The sequence below is a fragment of the Acomys minous genome (genome assembly GCF_964271855.1).
Source record: "Acomys minous genome assembly, chromosome: 16".
Classification (NCBI taxonomy): Eukaryota; Metazoa; Chordata; class Mammalia; order Rodentia; family Muridae; genus Acomys; species Acomys minous.
In genome coordinates, this window is record NC_140498.1 from 25,912,120 (window position 1) to 25,931,384 (window position 19,265).

Genomic DNA, 19,265 nt, shown 5'->3' on the forward strand with positions numbered 1-19,265 from the left:
TACGTGAATCTACTTTCTGGGTCACTAGTGATCTGAGGCTTTTCACTCTCTGTCCTCATCTGCATCTCAGCAGCACTAAAATGTGGGGCTGATTTCCCCACCCTGATACCCCCTTCCTTCATTCTTTCAAGCCCCATATACTCAAGGCTCCCCCTATTTCTATAGCGTGACCTTCTTCTGACTCGGTGTGATCACTCTCTTAGGAGTGGAGCTGGGTCACTCCTCTCATCCTATTCTGCCGTAGTTCTCACTTCCATCCTCCACACAGCCCTCAGCTCTCACCTTTGAAAAGCCCAGCCTGAAGCTGGTTATCTTTCACCAACTCCCTCTTCCTGGCTTCAGGCCACATGTTTGCCTAGCTGTAAACTTCCCACAAAGCCATCCTGCCTGCACCACAAACGCTTCTTTATGCAGCCTCTAAAATCCCTCTCCCATCTCATCGTCCCCCACTCCCACTGTTATGAGCCGCCTACATCTATGTCCTCTTCCCTCTCTGTCAACAGAGTCTTTGGCCTCAACCCTCCATCACATTAAACCCTTTGCCCAGTGAAGTCTATGTGGCTACTTAATGCTTCCTACTGCAAGCTCTCCTATTTTCTTATTTTAAATTCCCCAAGGCTTGGCACATAGTAGGTACAAAAATAAATAAATACATAAAACAATAAAGACACACACCACCACCACCACAACTGTACTGAACCGGGCACATTCAGGTTTTAATAGACACTAAACCTCCTTCCAAGGTTTTCTTACCATCAGCTAACTTTGAGCACCAAAGTATCAAACACTTGGCCAGGCGTAGATTTTTGTCTCTACTGCTGCTTCTGCCAATAATGCTTCAAATCATAACAGGCTTTTGGTTCTGACTCTGCCAAGTATCATGGTAAGAATTTATATGGACTATAACACTTAAACTTAACTACCACCCTATGAGGTAGCATTAAAACCCCATTTCACAAACGGGGCAGCTGAAACATGTAGGAAAACTGAGTCACTCCCTGGCCTTCAAGGGCCTTGGCTGAATAAAGACAGATGGTGAGGCGTCACTGCAGGGACAGGGAGCACTGCGAAGTTAAAAGCACCTGGTACACTGGACTGCTTACAAGGGGCTATGGCTTGGGCCAAGGGCCAGAGGTGCTTCCCAGGAGAAGCCACCTGTAAGTAGTGTGTCTGGAGGAGGACATCAGAGTCAACCTGGGAAAGAGGAAGGAAGAAAGGGCCTATCCAATAAGCAGGCTAGCCTTGAGAGGTTCATGGTGCTACAAAATAAAAGAAGCAAGAGCTGTTCTTTAGGAGGGTGCCTCTAACTTATTGTCTCCCTGGGTGCTGGATAAAAGGAATATCTGCTGACCGACTGGGACCCCAAGTCTCCCTACCAAACTGACTTCCTAGTCTTCATTTGCTTTCAAGCACAGAAGCTAGGGTGTTCATATAAGCAAATCCCTTATAGAATCCTACTTTAAAAAAAAAAAAAAGGATTCATAGAGCCATATTATCTTAAGAGCCTCCCCCACCGTGATTGCTGTGATAGGTTCCAATTCACCAAGAGGCAGAGGCTTTCTCATAATGTTATACAGGTGCTTCGTATCATCAAGCCAAAGAGGGTTTATCCTCAAGAGTCAATAATTATAAGCTAATGATGGTAATTTCTTTAGCCATCTCACGCAATGGGGTCACCTTCTCCACAGAACACAATGGCATGCCTTTTTCTTCTGAATTTACAACACCTGAGACAGGATCGTCCCCTACTTATCTTTTCCTTTTCCCTTCCACTTGCCCGTAATGAGCAGAACGCACCAAGCTCTTCCTCGTGGATCGAAATCCTGTCTCCTTCATCATAGCCAGTGTACTATAAACATACAGCTTTTGTGACATCAACGCAAAGTTTTATTGTGCCGTTAGCTTTGATAGAAAGCACTGCAGAAAGTTGTTTAGAAATTAAATATCTAAAACAAGCTATTTTAAAACCCAGGGCCTTCACTATTTCATGTCTGCAATGAAGAAACTTCATCTTGGGGAGAGCAAGCTGTCTTTCACACCATATGGCTAATGGTGGTGCATAGCAATTAGCCAGGCTGATTAATGGTGAACAGATTCTAATTTTATGCTTATAATTGAGGCTGCATTTGCACCCCTGGTGCAAATTCAGCACATCCCAACTTCCACTTACAACAGGCAAGAAATCAAGAGAAATAGGACGGTATGGAAAGTGAGATTTTTTTTCCTAAAGCCCCCTAAAGAGCATCAGATTTGCAATTTAAAAGACTGTTAGCCACACAATAGATGACAGGTTTGTGTAATGGGGTCATGGCAGCCTGGTAAACAAACAGTGCCCCTTCCACATCTATAGGCAGCCAGGAAAGCCGTAATCTGTAACATTAGCAAGATGACATTTGGAATATGGCTTTTCCCTCTTAGCCACACGGTACAAACAGCATCATTTGCCTTCAGTGGCTTGAGATTTTTATTTTTGCTGTTTTTATGTTTCTGAAAAATAGAGAGAACATCAGCAGTAAAGCATACCAACCAGCATAATAAAGCACTTTGGACCAATGAATTTTAAAAACAAGGAAAATATAAACTGCATTAATAGAGGGGAGGCCTGTGCGTGAAAGGCATAATATATCTCTAAGTAGTTCAAGAATGGAATTCTCTGCAGCATAATCCAAACATATGCAGATACAAAATGCAAATCGATGGTGTATGGATAGTGCTTGGCCTGTTGCTTGGAATCCATCTTCCTGTTTCCTGTCTCGCTGCAGTCAGGTGCAGCTCTGCATGGGGAGTTCAGTCTAATGGCATGCTAATTGTAGAAGGCTAAAGAAGTAGAGAAGTGGTTGGCGAAATAGTAATATAGACAGGGTTATGTTTCACTGCTTTCCAAAATGGAACTTGCTCCTTTAATTCTGAAAGGTACCGCTCCACTAGGTTATATCCAGTTCATAGGCACAGGGTGAAACTCACTTTTCTTACTAATATTAAGAAATCCCACACCATTTGGGAGTGTTCTGCTACTGTCTTACATCTGGAGAAAAACAACCTGGTTTTTTAGAATAATTAACAGGTTTTACAAATCACTGAAGTGAAAATGTGTGAAACTCTTGTATATCTTAGAACTATAAATCAGAAGTATTATTTTTTTTTTTTAAAGAAGGAAAAGTAGAATTTGTGTAGACACAAATGTTAATGCTTGGGATTTCACTCAGAAAACACACAAAGCCCTTCCCATTCTATTTCCACCTGTAGAGTTTTGAGATTATTCCCCACCCCACCACCACCACCACCCCCCAAGAGTCCACGAGCAGCAGATGAGGGCCACCCATGTCAAGATGGGAGCTGAAGAACGCTGATTGGTCAATGACATTCAAGGAGCCAAACACACATTACGCCAGGGAGAGCCTGCTCAGCTAACAAAGTAATTAGTAGCCTTCCTCTGATGTAGAGTGACATCTTTCTGCTTTATCCCATTACTTAGGAGATGTTGGGAGCAAAATGCTCCTTGTTATTTAACAAGGAGTAAGAGCACAAATAAAAGGGCTGGCCCCTGCTCTTGCTCCGCCCCTGCGCAGGGCTGGCTGAGGCCACGGAGGTGAATGTGATCTCAGATGCCACTTCAGCATGGTTACAGCAGAAAGTGAAGACTAGATGTGAGGAGCATGAATTATTTGAGCTTTTAAGGCCTCCTCTTCACTCTCCTTGCCCCCAAATCTCAAATCTCACTACCTCCAAGAAATATTAGCTTCATGTTCAGATATGAACAGGATAACTAAAAGACCAAATGTGAAGAGGAGGAGGAGGAGGAGGAGGAGGAGGAGAGAGAGAGAGAGAGAGAGAGAGAGAGAGAGAGAGAGAGAGAGAGAGAGATCAGTTTAAGGAGAAATGAGGCTCAGGTATGGGGTTGTTATATTAAGTAGAAGAACTCAAAAGGGGGAACTGTAACTTTCAAGTTGACCCAAACAGAAGCCTCCACTGACTTCAAGAGAACTCTTACTTCACTAAGCATGCAGTTGAGAGCAAATGTCACCACTAAGGAGGCTGTATTGTATTTGACTCCCCTGTAAAGGATGAGGGAAGGGTGCTGCTCTGTGGCCACTAATGGCGAGGCATCAAAACGCAAACCGATGTCTTCCAAGATGAAATGTAATAAATAATTAAGAAGTGGCACGATCCCTGACACTGTCAAAAGTATCTAAGAATTCTTTCTCTCTAGATCATTTACTAAAAGCAAAATAAACATATAGCCCCACAATGGAACTGATTTTACCTAGATTTGAGATCCAAATTCGTCTTTACTTTGCTATTTAGAGAGGGGGCAGGGATTGACATTTCTTACCTGCACATGATCTCGTGTGTGAGCAACACTCGGCACATTTCGGGGTTCTTGTCTTGGCCTTCATACACTATGGCCTGAAAGTAAAGGCATGTTTTTAGCTAAAAATAGAAGCAAGAAGCAGAACCTTACCTATAACAATCCAGTTCTTCACTGCCTTGCCCCTGCTGGGGGCCAATTAACTTTTAGGAGCAAAAGGCCTCGCTGGGATGATTATTTCAGGATACACTGCTCAGGATCAGCCCAAATTGAGTGGAATGGGATACGATCCTCTCTGCCCTATCAACCACCTCATTATGCACATCTTTGGACCAGTGCATGCGATGGGCATCTGTTGTCAAGACAACCATAATTCTCTTTTCAATACAGAATAAAAATAAGTCTAATCAATAAAGAGGGAAGCTTCAGAAGGCTGAAGAGGTTGCAGTATTTTGTATTTCAAATACAGAAAAGCATGTGGGTTTGATCACACAGGAGCACATATTTGCTTCACTGCTACTCCCAGACCCCACAGTTAAGAGTTCTACTGTCAAGTAGCAGAAAACAAGTTTGGGAAAAGCTAACCAGTCAAAGCACCAACTGTGTCATTTCTGAAGCGATTCAGTCAGGGAAAACCCCTTTTCCTACCAAGAGGCTGACAGCATGTGCTGTTGCAGGGTATACGCCCACCCAAACAGGAACACTTGCCAGCATATGCTGTGTGAGGGATGAAATCACGGAGTCAGCTCCCTAAACAAAGAATTACAACTCACTCTCAAAATCTGGAGTCCTCAACCACCAGCCACAATGCTCTGCACTCTCTCTGTGTCTCTACATCTGTCTGTCTCTGTCTTTCTCTCTCTCTCTCTCTCTCTCTCTCTGTCTCTCTCTGTCTCTCTGTCTCTGTCTCTCTGTCTCTCTCTCTGTCTCTCTCTCTGTCTCTCTCTCTGTCTCTCTGTCTCTCTCTGTCTCTCTCTCTCTGTCTCTCTCTCTCTGTCTCTCTCTCTGTCTCTCTCTCTCTCTGTCTCTCTCTCTCTGTCTCTCTCTCTGTCTCTCTCTCTGTCTCTCTCTCTGTCTCTCTCTCTCTGTCTCTCTCTCTCTCTGTCTCTCTCTCTGTCTCTCTCTCTCTGTCTCTCTCTCTGTCTCTCTCTCTCTGTCTCTCTCTCTCTGTCTCTCTCTCTCTCTGTAACACAACCACATTTTTGTTTCAGAACACCTACCAAGTTTCCCCAAATCTCAATCTTGCACATGGATCTACAGGTTACTATCCCAGCCAAAGAAGAACACAACGCTATTGGTAGCACAGGGTTCTGCATCAACATACATTTAGCCCACTTAACGCTGTATCGCTGCATAATACTAATATAACACAGTTTCAAATTGCTAATAAAATTACTTTCACACATTCACAGAACTCTCAGTTTCTTAGTGACAAAACGATTTAAATTAACTGGAGATTATTCTTATTCTTAGGTGGTACATAAAAGTACTTGTGTGCCTAACTTGTCATTCTTACTTATGCACTTTGGTTTTGAACTTGGAGACAAAACCACCACAGTTTAACCCAGTGTGGACAGATCCAAGGGCCATGACCTGGTTATAGCATCTAAACGCAGACCAAAGCAAGCTTTACAACAAATTAAAAATTAAGAAAGAGTGGTTGGGTGAAAAAAAAAAAAGCACATTTTTCTACCATTGGCTGGCCAAAACTATGTTTTTAAAGCTAGCTCACCATAACCTTGCATTTTTTTTTTAAAGTGTTTTGCGTTAGCTGTAGACATCTAAGGAGGTTGAAAGAATATATTTAGAAGTCCAGGATAAGATATTCTTTGCTCAGACTTCTCAAATGTTTGCATTTTACTAAATTCACTTCCTATTTTTCCCCTAAATCACTTTTTACCAAATTGCAGATATGTCCTCAATATATCAGCGTGCATTTCCTGAAAACAAGGCATTTTCATGCATAATCACAGCACAATTATCTAAATCAGAAAATTAGCATTGATACAATAGAATAATCTAATCTCCAGACCTTATTGAGATTTACCAATTACCTAATAATGTCCTTTACAGCAAAAGAAACTCAGGCACTAATCACTGCTCTCAGCTGTCATGTCTCCTTTGATTCCAAATGTCCTCCAGTCATTGTGGCTCATCGTGTTGACTTTGTTGAAAACGCAGGCCAGTTCCGTTGTAGAATATCCTCCTGTTTGGGTTTGTCTGGATTTCTCAAGCCCATATTAAAGCCATAGACTTTAAGGCAGGACAACAGCACAGGGTAATGCTAACTTTCCTCTGAGCTAGGTTCAATTTATTTATGAGCTTGTTAACAGCATAAACCCTGACCATTTGGTTAAGGTGATGCCCACCATCCTCCAGTAAACACAGGCCAGCTTTTCATACCATAATAATCTATTGTACTCTTTTTAGTCATTCATAACTGTTTTCTGAGGCAATGTGCTGTGTTATGTTAATGCCCTACTGGGCTTCAAATCTTTAGTCGCTAGTTCTAGCACGCATACATAACTCTCCCTTTACTCTTATTATTTTGTTCAATATATGGGGGAGGGCATGTGCCACTGTGTGTGTGAACTGTGTATGTGGGGGGGGGGAGTATATGAGTGTGCATGAGTGTGTGCACGCGCATATGTATATGAAGGTCAGAAAACAAATTGCAGGAGTTGGTTCTCTCTTTCCATCATGTGAGGATCAAGAATTGAACTCAGGTCTCCAGACTTGCTCAGAATGCATCCTCACCTTCTGAGCCTTCTCACTGGCCCTCTCTTCCTCTTTCTTTTAATATGCTTACATGACCTGATCAAGTTCCCAAGAAGTTGCTTTATTCAGGAAAGTGCATTAATAAAAATTACCCTCAAAGCCAAAAATTGAGGCCACTGAGATGGCTCAATAGGTAAAGGTGTCTGCAACAAGCCTGGTGGCCAGAGTTAAATCCCTGTGGTTCATATGGTAGAAGAAAAGAACTGGAAAATTGTCCTTTGACCTCCACATATGCACTGTGGCACTCATGAGAACCACACAAACATGAGTGAGTGTGTGTGTGTATGTGTGTGCATGCACACACACACACTCGAGTACACACACTAAATAATAAATAATTTAAGTATCTTTTATAAACTTATATGTGTCTCCTTTATTTCCTGAATCACTGTTTTTTTTTTTTAAGGAAGGAAAGAAAAACACAGTAAATTACTGATTGGATCTCAAGCATAGTGCTAAAAAATAGTCTAGTGACACATTTCTGCTAACTACTATTATCACTAAACTGTTTCTATGTTCTCCTAAAACTTTATACAACCTCTGCCTCAACTTCAGTGTGTGCCTTGCTAAACTAAAACAAGTAAGTTAGTAAGTCAGTTTACAAGTCTAGTAAAGGTTTCCATAGGAGAGAGGCAGGGAGAGAGGGAGAAGAAAATGTGCTTCTTTTCAGGGGTGGGGGTGGGGCAGGTATATCAGTTACATAAGCTCTCAGTTTGAAACTTTCTAGATGAGATAAACATTATTATTTCCAAGGCTACTAGTTGAAGCGAATGAAGCCAGGATAGCATCCAGTTAATAATAATAAGCCACAAGGCAAATCCACTGAGGACTCCCCAGGCAATGCATGACAGGGACTCCCAGAAGCCCGTGTTTTCTCCTTGGTAACTGAGCATCACTTGTTAAAGGCCCAGTCCCTCCATAATGCATCTCTTTACCAAATACCAAGCAACCACGTCGCTGCTGGCGGTGGAGTCAAAACAGAGGATCTTTCTCCAAATCAAGCATAGAAAAATGAAACCGAGAGTTTGGATTTGCTCAGAAATAATTAGGAACTCTGGGGCGATCTGGAGTCTGAGGTTTCTACCTTCCCTCTCCCTAGGCCTGGATAGAATAAGAAGAGTTCTTAACACACAGGGGCAGAAAGGAAGTAGCTGCTTCTGGGAAATTCTGCTTTAGAAGTGAGTGGAAGTCTACGGTGGCATAGGAAGGACAAGATTCCTGTCTCTAGACTAAGCTGCACCATCACCCTAAGGGAGCGAGCTTTCCTGTGCGATTCAAAAGCAGAACTCCCTCTAACCCTCCCCAATTTTCTTATCACTGAAAAGACTTGTTAAAAACACACATGCACGCAAATACACGCACAACACACAGAAAATATGGGTCCAGGGATGAACATACAGATGGGAGCCGGTACAAGAAGGTATGGTAGATTAGCTTGGATAGCTTCAGTGTGTCACACGGCAACATTAAGACAGACTTCAAACCTTCCTTTCTTTTTTCCCCCTGTCACCTCCAAGTTCCCTCTCCAGCTTGCTTCTCCGCTAAAAGCACCTTCACTGTGTACATTTAGCACACACAGCAAGACTGGTTCGCAGTTGAGGAAATCCAGACCTTAACCACCTCACCGCCTGCTCCCCCAAGGACAGGCACCTTCTAACACCAATTTGGGGGGGGGGGGGAAGGGGCTTCAGCTTCTCTTCCTAATTTAAATGTATGTCGCTGTGGGGTTTAAAGCAAGCTGGTTGAGGTTGGATCAGCTGGGAGATCCCAGGGGCATATAAACAGCATTGACTATTTTAAGTGAAACCATTTTAATAGACAGCTGGTTTAGGATCCAGACAATGGAGCCCTGAGAAGAAGGCTCATTGTCGTCCTCCACAGTAAATCATGCGTCTGCTCATTGGGAGGAAGGTGGTCTGCTGAGAAGCAACAAAGACAACACTGGCTTAAATAAATCAATGTGTTTATCAGAAGTAAGGATGGGGGAGCTGCCACTAAGATGGGAGGGAGAGAAATTATAAAAATTGCATTATTTAAATAAATCAATTGAGGGTGAATCAAGTTGAGGCTTATAACCATAGAAACAAAAGATATAGTATCAAGTGGAAAAATAATGTTTACATTAATCCAGCCAAGGGCAAACGAATGCCTCAAGGCAGTAGGGATGCTCGAACAGGAAGAAATGTAAAACAATAAACAGCAGTAACTTCACCTCAACTTTCAAAACCTGGTGCTACAGAGAGATAAATTGTCAAGAGCAGTCATGTTTGGAGACCTGATTTTCTTCTACTGTGTTGGGACTTTCTCCTCTCCCTGAATGTCACCTTCTAACAGAAAGCAACAAGCAGGCAGAAACGACTGCATATACTCCTGCTAATCCTCTCCTCGCTTTCAGATTGTTTTTGAACCACATTTCTTAACATACAATTAGCTAAAGAAGAAAAACATAGGCATTGTTAAAAACTTTTCACAGCCGCACAAAGCAAGTAGTGGAAATTGTGCTGTCTGAAGAGAAAACGCCATTCATTTCAAGTGCTTAAGTACAGATCAGCGTGTGACGTCTTTGAAAATCAGTCAATTCATGTGCCATGCTTGCCTCAGTCACCACTATTTTAAAAGTCATCTTTGAAGTATAGTTCGCCCCTGGCTTGTCCAAAATATTGCTGAGGCTTAAAAGTTCACTGAGACTTACTGCGGATAAAGACCACACAGCAAAAGGAAAACGACATGGTGAGCATGCACCAGGATCACACTTCAACGGGATGCCTTAAGAAGTTCACAGAATTGAGCTTGGCTTTCTTTGTTTACTTTTCTAATAGTTTTAACTCTTTGAGTACCACACCTGAATCAAGGGAGCAGCGAGAATGCACATTTTTCACATTAGGAAGTTGTCTTGGTTTGCAATAAGGAAGGAGGGAGAGAAGAGAGGAGATGAAAGGTAATGAAAGCTTGAATTTCCCACATAAGTCCAAACAATAACCTTGAAAATGATACTCCTTTTTCTGAGTACAAAACAAAATGTAAAGTCTATTTGTCGCCTTAGAGAAAGGGCCATTAATATAAAAACTACCTTCTTAGACCAAAAGAGAAATACTTTCTAAATATAAGCTATCAATGATAACAAATTACTAAGAATTGAGCTAATCAAAAAGCAGTAATGATGTCTACAGTATCAACACATTACACAACAATTATTAAATTCACCCACCAAGGTCTACTGCCTTTCATAAAAAAATTAAAATTAAAAAAAAAAACCTGCTAGTTAATATAGTCCAGTTTCCAGTAGGTGAAAGAAGCCTAGTTAAAAATTAAGCCGTGCCAAAGAAAACACCACAAATCTGACATTTCATAAACAATTGTGTCAAACAGCAATCTAACATTAATAGTAGAGTAAAATAAAAACTCATTTTGCCTCAAGTAGCAGCCTGGCTACTGGCGAACAAATTGCAAAGATGTAATTTCAGCTCAGTAGCTAAGCAGGCCCGTTTTAAGAAGTGAGTTAGGCATGATATCATATTCACTGTGCTGTTCAGTTACATCACAGGCCTGACTAAAAGGCAAGCCAGTCGCCAGTGCAGGGGACTTTCTGATGCATCCCTTCTTTATCAAAGAACTCAAAGCCCTTATATTATTCAAATACTTTGGGAGGAGAAACTAAATATTTCAAATAATTACATTTGACATTTTTTCTAGAAGTAATAAACGATATTCTACCTGGACAGTTATTTCATTTACTACATTAAGAGATAAAAATTGACTTTGCCAACTCAGTTGAGCAATAATAATAAACTCATAAGAACAGCTAATTTATTAAATACTTAATATAAGTCAACCACTGTTCTAAGTTTGCTGTTCAGGCAGGTATGGATCCATTTAATTTTCACATCAGAACTTTGAGTTGGGTGCGGCCGTTATCCCCATTAGTTTGATTCTAAATGCGTATATATTTTAATTCCTCGCTAAGACCAAATCTTTCCGGCTCCAAAACTTATGTCAACAATTCACACATGTCCGTGTCCAAACAGTCTTCATCCCCAGCAAGACACACACAGATAACAGGCTGTCTGTACAGCCATATGAGTTCGATAAATGCATCCCGACTAATATGTTCGTTTTTAATGCTGTTCAAACATTCACATGGAAACAGCTCTAGCGTAAATATCCCCGAACAAATGGCTGTATATTATCCAGGAGGGAGCAGTTGGGCCGCCAGACTGGGGAAGTACTAGGCCATCTGGCTCCGGCAAGCTCTCCAAAACCATCAGCTTTGTTTTCACCCCCAGACTCCAAACAACACATTTTCCACTGTGATGAGTTTACATTTTCCCAAACACAGGTCCTGATCATGCATAAAAATTCCAAACTTCTTCATTCCTGTATGTGCAAGGAAATTTAAATCACCTGCGTTTTTTGACATGTTACCAAAGGAGACAGAAAGCTGTTGAAATATGCCTCCTGACATAAACCTGCTCTGTCCTTTCTTGTTTGTTTCCCTGGATATGTGAAAGAGCCTCTTTGCTGGCCTGCTAAATTCCTGAGGAACTTATAGATATGGGAAAAGAAGATGGTGATCTACCAATTAACTGAAAGAGTAGTGAATCAAACCTACGCAGCCATGGGCGAATATAATGAAACAATCAATGGGAGGAAAATAAAGTTGAATCAACAACTTTAAGTACTGGCAACATTGAAACAAATACATAAGCTAAGAAACCCATCAGACAACCTTTACACTTGCTGTACCAGCACTCCCATTGTATCAGCCCTGTTCTACAACCTCTCTCCACAAATCCCACCTTTAAACCTATGTATGCAAACATTACGTGACTTCTGTTTGCCTTTTCAAAACTGAATGAAATAAGGGGGGAAAATCCTTTGGTTTGGGGACAGGGAACATGATATGGAGGGTTCATTTATCTATTAAGTATCACTTTAAAAACTCACTCTTGGAGTGAACCTATAGAGGAAATTTTGTGTTTCTTAACTACTTAAGGATAAACAAGGACCCACGGAACACAATCATATCTCAAATGACAGGTGGAAGTCTGAAGTGAGGCAGCTTAAGCCCCAGGCCTCCCCAGTTAGGTCCATGAGAGTTTCTCTAGTCGACATTGTGTGTGCATTAGCCATAAACTTCTGGGTCCTAAGGGCTTTTGCACGCTCACTAACAGAATACCAAAAACAGCAATGACAAAAAAACAATCTATTTTTAGGCCAGCTAAACTTGGTTTTGAATAACCCTTCCCAAAAGCAAGACATTTTGTTTTCTAGTTAAACAGGTTTTGGGTTTTTGTTTTGTTTTGTTTTGTTTTGTTTTGTTTTTCAGATGTTATGTGTTACACACTACGTTTTACAAAGGAGGCATAAGGAGAAGGGGCCTCCGAGCCTTATACACACTCTCCTAATGAGGTTCTATCTTTCTTGGTGGAGTCCAAATTTAGGAATAATTCCTCAAAATAGTCTAATGAGACACTTTAGGAAGGTGTGAAACACTGTCATACTCAGACATCTTGGTCGATTGAGTGCGTTTCTGTCTCCTCCTCAGTGTTGCTGCTGTCTACACTCAGAATGAGGAAGAACGCATGCAACTGAAGCATGCACAGCTACTGTTCCATGTCACTGGCTGACCGAGGACTCCATCTGAATGTTAACCCCAGCTTGTGAGTCAAGGCTATGACATCACATGCACAAAGGCACATACCTACTGTTAAATGGGGTAGGGTCACCAAACAATGACGAGACGATTCCACAGTGGCCAGGTCTTCCCTCCAGCAGCTCTGGTGTTCTGAGAACACGTCATGTTGCCAATTGTATTCTGCACCTCGCTCTGAATATTAAAATCTGGAATGCTTCAGAAAGCATTTCACAGCGTGGGGGGGGGGGCAAAGGGGGCGGGCAATGTTACCACTTTCAGTCAGCCTCTGTCGCTCCTTCCTTCAGTTAAAGAGGCCACTATATATCACACTTTTAGAAACTTTAAATCAGACTGACTATTTAATTACCATAGGATTATTTCAAGCTACAGGAAGATCCACTGTTTTACTCCTGAAGCTAAATATGAACATGATTCTGCAGCTAAGAAAGTAAGACTTTGGGCATTTCTATCTGCCTTTTTGGAGTGTATGATATTAACTGAGCACATAAGAAGGTAACCTACTTCCAAAACTCTTGCAGTGTGTAATCAAAGAACAAGCCACTGGATAATGAGCACCGATTACCGTTTAAAGTGAAAGTTATAGAAAGGATGGTTACTCAATCATTATGAAAGCAAATGGATACATCTTAAAATGTCTTTTGTCCTGATATGTTTGTACCAACTTAGATAATTATTAAATCTTTTTTTTTAGGTTGCTCCTGACTAGAATGTATAACTACATGTATTTATAATTTAAACACTTAGTAACATATGGCAGATGACTTTCTTATATCTGCTGTTTTTAAAAATGAACCATTTCCCCTCTCTCCCAACCCATAGAATTCATGATGCTATCAAATGGTCAAGGAAACCTTCAGCTGTAAATATTTTTAAAGCTCCATGGCCCTGTTAGTAAAACATTTGATGTATTGCTTCATGTTTTTAAAAATCCTTCCACTGTTCTTGTATAAGAGAGTATGCTGATAAAATCAATTTTTGGTAGCATTGTTTGTTTAGGGAGACCAGAATTAAAGTTTTGGTGAGGTTTAACTCCAATAGAAACAATCTCTGCAAACATATTTTAATTCTATGCTTCTTGGAATAGTGCTTCATAGCATGGCTTACAGTATCATGGTCAATATTACATAAACACATCAGCCTTATACAGTTGTTTGTATTGATGCTTTTTATCTTAAAAAGTAAGTCCCAACAAATACACATGGAATATGGGTTAGGGTCCATTCTTTTCCCTCTAGCTCCCCTGTCCCCACTCCTCTCTGATAAGAAGGGCAAGAAAGAATATCCATCATATCAAGAACAATTTTTTAAAAATAAAATTCCACCTAATTTTTTTATATCATAAAACCTTAAAAGTTACTAAAATCAAGTGTTTTGTGTGTTTCTCTTCAGCAGGGGAAACAATTAAAACTTTGGTGTCCATAGGAAGGAAAATTATGCAGCAATCAAATGAATTCAAGAAAGTAATTATGATTAAAACAATAAATGGGAATTTACTCTAAGCTGTCAACTAAGAAATCGGCACAATCTTCCAGAGAGGGAAATACTTCAAGGCAATAACATGACATCAGTTTCTTTAGGTACTTATCACTTTAAAATATATATATATACTTCACATACAGAATTTCAGATATTTTCACTTGAATCACAATAAATATGAACACAATAATCAACTCAACATAAGCTGTTATTAAATATTTCTTGCAAGATTTCAAACTCCAAGCAGTTTATGAAAGTATATTTTGCACGTTGTAGGCAGACATAGCGAAAGCTATTTTTAATTATGCATGCATGAACATTCTAATTCCAAACTTTCTAGACCAGTGACAGAACAGCATCCCTCCTTGTTTTAAAAGGAATATTCTAAAATGACAATCAAGTAAACATACTTTAATCCTGCTACTACATTGCTGTTTGCTGTACATAGATAATTTTTCCTTTTGGTTTAAATTCTTTCTTCATCTCAGTAAGCTGTCTTTTTTCTTTTTCCCCATTACTTCAACTAACTAACCAGCTATTTCATTCTAAAACTATAGTTTTTCTTAAAACTAAGAAGAGGGTAAGTTAAAAAATAAACTCCTGCGCCTCATTAAAATGTCAAGCCTCGCTTCTAACTTGGCTCATAATTGTATCTTTTAAAACATAACTCAACCTTAATGTATACTGTCTGACACCGTGTGCTGGCAAGCTTAAGAAAGGGCTGTCCGTGTACCTTTAAGATAGAAAGCTAACTAGCTCTTGCTGTCTGGCTCCCAGCCAAACTTGGAGGCCAAAGCAGGAGGGTTTTTGCAAAATACCCTTGAACAATTGTAGGCTCCCACTTCCAACACTACCTTCCAATACGGCAACCTTTAAAAAATAAAAATCTGTGCAAAGTTCATTTGCAAACTCCACCAACTCCACTCTCCGTTCCCCCGCCCCCAAGGGAATCGCCTCCTACCCATAATCCCTCAGGCCTGGGCCTTGGGGTAGGCCTGGCTAGTTTGTGTTTCAGGAGTTCAATCCATATTGCTTCTCACAGAGGATCACGGGACCTGTCTCTAGGGCTCTTTTTGCCTCCCCTAGCGCTCTTGCCCAAGTCAGAGGAAGTTCAGCCCTTATTTCTTTACTCAGCATCCCAGGTTTTAAACACTAGGAGTAGATTTCCCAGGGAGGCAAAGAGCCTCCAGGGTGATCCCCAGGTGGAAGCGCTAGAGCAGGAATGGTCCTCACACCTGTGCTGCCACCACTTTGCCAGGGCCACCCTGGCTTTGAGAGTCTGGGTCCTGGTCATCTCTCAATGGTACAAACAGCTTTTGAGACTTGTCCCCACGGTGTGGAATTCTAAGAAACTTACTTGTTTTGTCATGGAGTCGATGAGGCGCACGTAGAAATCCTGTTCAGTCCTTATCCCTGGGGATGGAGGGAGGAAGGAAAATTAAGGGACAAGCCCTGAAGGAAAAAAAGAACTCTACAATACAAATATCACTAGCAACAAACAAACAAACAAAAAAGGCACCAAAAAAGGGGCCAAGGCCAAGGAGGAACTCCTGTTGTCCTGAAAAGGGAGAGCCAGGACTTTCTACTTTCCTTCCCAGAATCCAGAAAGGATCTGTGGGCCTAGTTCAAATCCCCCATTACACCCCTCCATCCCCACCCCCTCCCGTGCCCCCCCACCCCCATCTAGAAGCCAGCCTCCTCCAAGCACAGAAGCTAGAAATGAGGTAGGACTCCCCCTCCCCCGAGCCTGCCTCACTCTCTTTTCCCCAGGTTCGAGTTCCTCTGCGGTCTGGATCCATCAGGACCACCTGGACTCCCACCCCCACCCCACCCCCACCCGAGTGGAGGAGCCATGCGACTTGGAACTGGGCCTTGGGCCGAGCAAAACAAGCCTCAGGAAGGGGAGAAAGAAGCCAACGGAGTGGTCTAGTCAGGGCAAAGTGGCCCTCTAGTCAGCCCTGGGCTGATCGAGCCGCCCTCCGCCTCCTCAGGTGAGAAACTTCCTAGGATGAAATTTCGGAGAGGCCTGTTCACCTGGAGGGTGGCTGACGACTGAGCTTCGCTGGGGGGCTTTCGTCCACCTGGAGCTCCGTGAGCCCCCTGCCCTGACCCGGAGCCCCAGGGTGCTGGCACCGACCCGACAGGAGCCTCACCATTGCTGTAGAGGAGCTGGAGCCGGTAGTGGATCCCATTATTAGTCTTTTCGCTGTTGGCTTCCTGGTTTGCAGCAGGGCCCAAAGACACAAGAGACGAGGAGAGAGGTCTCCGTGAGCAAGTGCACCAACTTCAAGTCAACTTTTTCCCCAATGGGACCCCCTAGCCTGTAAATCCAGCAAGCCCCAATAGCAACAGAAATTGTGACAGACTGTTAATCCTTTCTCCACCCTCATCCTCATCCCAAATTGCTCCCTTTCTCCCATCCTGGAAAATCCCGTGAGGTGCACGTGGACGAGACTCTTCACAGAGCCTGAGAACCGCAGCCTGGGCCATCTGAGGCAAGCAACAACGCACGGTCCGGTAGTTCAGAGGGAGCACACCCCAGGCTCCCAAGGCTAGACTGAAGTCGGGTTCCTTTTGCCTGGACTCTCTCCAGTTCTGGGGGCTCCATGCTAACTCTCTGGAGCAAGGCCTTGTGTCCCAGGAGCCTGGATTCGTCCAGGACGGGAAGTAGCTGGGCCAGGGGGAAGGGGGGGCGCTCACAGGAGTGTGCGGAAAGCTTTGCGTGCGCCAAGGTGGCTTCTAAGGCGCCTGGGCCTGCTCCGGACTACTGGGGACTGCGCTGCGCTCACTTACTTTTTCCTTTTCCACGAACCCCACAAACGCCGTCCTCTCAATCTCCACGGGCTGGCCCTGTCTGTCGTAGAGGGCCAGGACGAAGTGGAAGAAGTTGGATTTCCGCAGATTAGAAGGCGGCTGCTTCTCAAAGTGAGCCCGGGCCAGACCCACCCCGCTACGACCAAAGACGCAGAGTTAGATGGCTAAGCCAGACCTTGTCTCGCACCCCCATTGTCACCCACTATATACTAGCGAATCCCCTAATACCCACCTCCTCTGCTCCCAAAACATCCCCTGGGCGCCTTCCATGACCCATCAGAAGCCCAAGTGCGGCTGACGAACCGCCCGAGTGTCACTCATGTTCCTGTCCTCCCTTTCCAGAGACAGCGGGTCCTCAAAACTCAGAGGTGTGAAAGTTTTGTTTAGAGTTTAAGCATGAGATGAAACGCTACAATCTTTACTCCACTTGAAGCGTGCTGCGTGGAGAGGAAACGCGACCAGGGGTGAGGTGAAATGAGGTTAAAAAGAAAGTGCGCAGTTTACTACTTCGAAGGATTGGGCGTGGGAATGCCTCCAACTGCGCCTCCAAATCTCGCAAGTAAGTAGGCAGGTGGACGCAGGCATGCTAGGCTGCTAGCGGCGGCAGCCACCCTCCAGGAAGCCTCCCCAGCCTCGGCCAGAAGCCGGTACCCGGCCTCAGCGCGTTAATTTTCTAAGCAGACGCAAGCAAGAGAGGGGTCCCAGATTGGGACTCGCGGCTATTAGGAATGATCGATCGCCATGAAAAAAGGAGCTGGGATGTGTTTTGTTTTATTGTTGTATATGGTTGTTGTTTGCCTTTTGTTTTTGTTTTTGTTTTTTAATAAAAGTCCTGTCTTGACAAAGTTTTGCTATTCTGAGAAATCAACCTCACACATTCCAACCTAAAGGGCCAAAGCTGCTGCTGACTGAGAAGATATGCCGGGCACTGGAGGCTGGGGCGCCCAAGGGCACCGCACTGACAGCCCAAACTGCCGGACACTATCAGGCAACACACACACACACACACACACACACACACACACACACACACACACACACACACACACACACACACACACACACACACACACACATTTTCGCTTCCAGCCTAGTTACCCAATTCACTCTCACTATCAACCACTCCCAACCCTATGCTCAGCGGGGATGGAAACAGTACAGGGACAGCTGTATCTAGTCGTCCGGGTCCCCCGCGTCCCCCACCCTCCACCCCAAACTGGAATAGTGTAATTACTCTCCCTTCTTCTGCACCCTAGCCGTCTAATAGGGCCCAGGGTCACCAAGTTTTCCGTTTCCCTTAAGTCCAGCTGGTGGCTAAGATAGGGTACCATTTCTCACTTGGGACCAGGAGCCCCTGGACAGGGCACTGGGTGTGTCCAGGGAAGTTCCTCAAGTCGGCCTCCCAGGGCATGGCCTCCAAAGCCACTCAGTGTGGAATCCAGAGAGTGGCAGAGGGACTGGAGAAGACCAAGGTGACAGGGAAGACTTTTATGAAATGTGAGAATTAAAGTTGGGAATTGCTGTTCTACTGGCCAGCCCGACTGAGGAAAAACTAAAGGGACTTAGAGAGGTGGAGAGAAGAGCCTGATAGAGGAGACTCCAGAGCGAGAAACCAGGAGAGGCAACTAGGTGAGGAAAGAAAAAAGAGAAAGAGTGAAACAGAGAAAGAAAAAAATGAGTCGGAACGTAGGGCTGTGTAAGAAGGATGGGGAAGGACAAGGGGAAAAAATTAAAGGTAGAAAAAAGAAAGGAAAAGTAGGGTGAAAGGAAAGAAATGTGAACGGAAGGGAAAGGAAGGACGAAAGAGAGAGAGAGAAGAAAATTAAATAAGAAAAAAGAAAGGGAGAAAAGAGAAAAAAGAAAGAATCGAAGAGAAAAAAAGGGAGGAAAGGAAGCGAAGGGGAGGAAAAGGGAAAAAAATATAACCACGCAGAAGAGAAAACAAGCGGTCAGAAAAGCGCAGCTATCCAACACCGTGCTCGTGAGACGCCTCTTCTGGGTTAAAACAAAATGAAAACAGTCGCAGACTAGGCTGCGGAAAGTGCCGGCAAAGCTTGGGCTCGGCTCCGTCCGGCAGCTCGCAGTTCTCTGGCCGCGGGCGACGAGTGCGGCTCAGCCGAGGAGCGCAGAGCCCGGGTGGCGAGCTCAGCGCAGCGGCAGAAGCTCTCGGGTGGCCCGGCCCCGGGTAGCGGCGCCGCCGCCTCCGGGCTCTCCCGCCAGCCTGCGGCCTCT

At 43.5% G+C, this 19,265-nt stretch overlaps 1 protein-coding gene across 7 annotated transcripts in view; it reads right to left on the minus strand.

Annotated features, from left to right (window-relative positions):
- EBF1 (EBF transcription factor 1) overlaps window positions 1-19,265 on the minus strand; it is a 395,401-nt gene that overhangs the window by 375,151 nt on the left and 985 nt on the right. For 4 of the 7 annotated variants that reach the window (XM_084763355.1, XM_084763354.1, XM_084763353.1 and 1 more), the window contains exons 2-5: window positions 17,013-17,169; window positions 16,373-16,436; window positions 15,577-15,632; window positions 4,334-4,407 (exon numbers count right to left, since the gene is read on the minus strand). In XM_084763355.1, the coding sequence (XP_084619481.1) occupies window positions 4,334-4,407; window positions 15,577-15,632; window positions 16,373-16,436; window positions 17,013-17,169 (351 nt within the window). Of the gene's footprint in view, window positions 1-4,333; window positions 4,408-15,576; window positions 15,633-16,253; window positions 16,437-17,012; window positions 17,170-17,265; window positions 17,938-18,361; window positions 19,210-19,265 lie in introns of those variants that run through there. The other 3 variants (XM_084763358.1, XM_084763356.1, XM_084763357.1) reach the window with 3 other exon arrangements.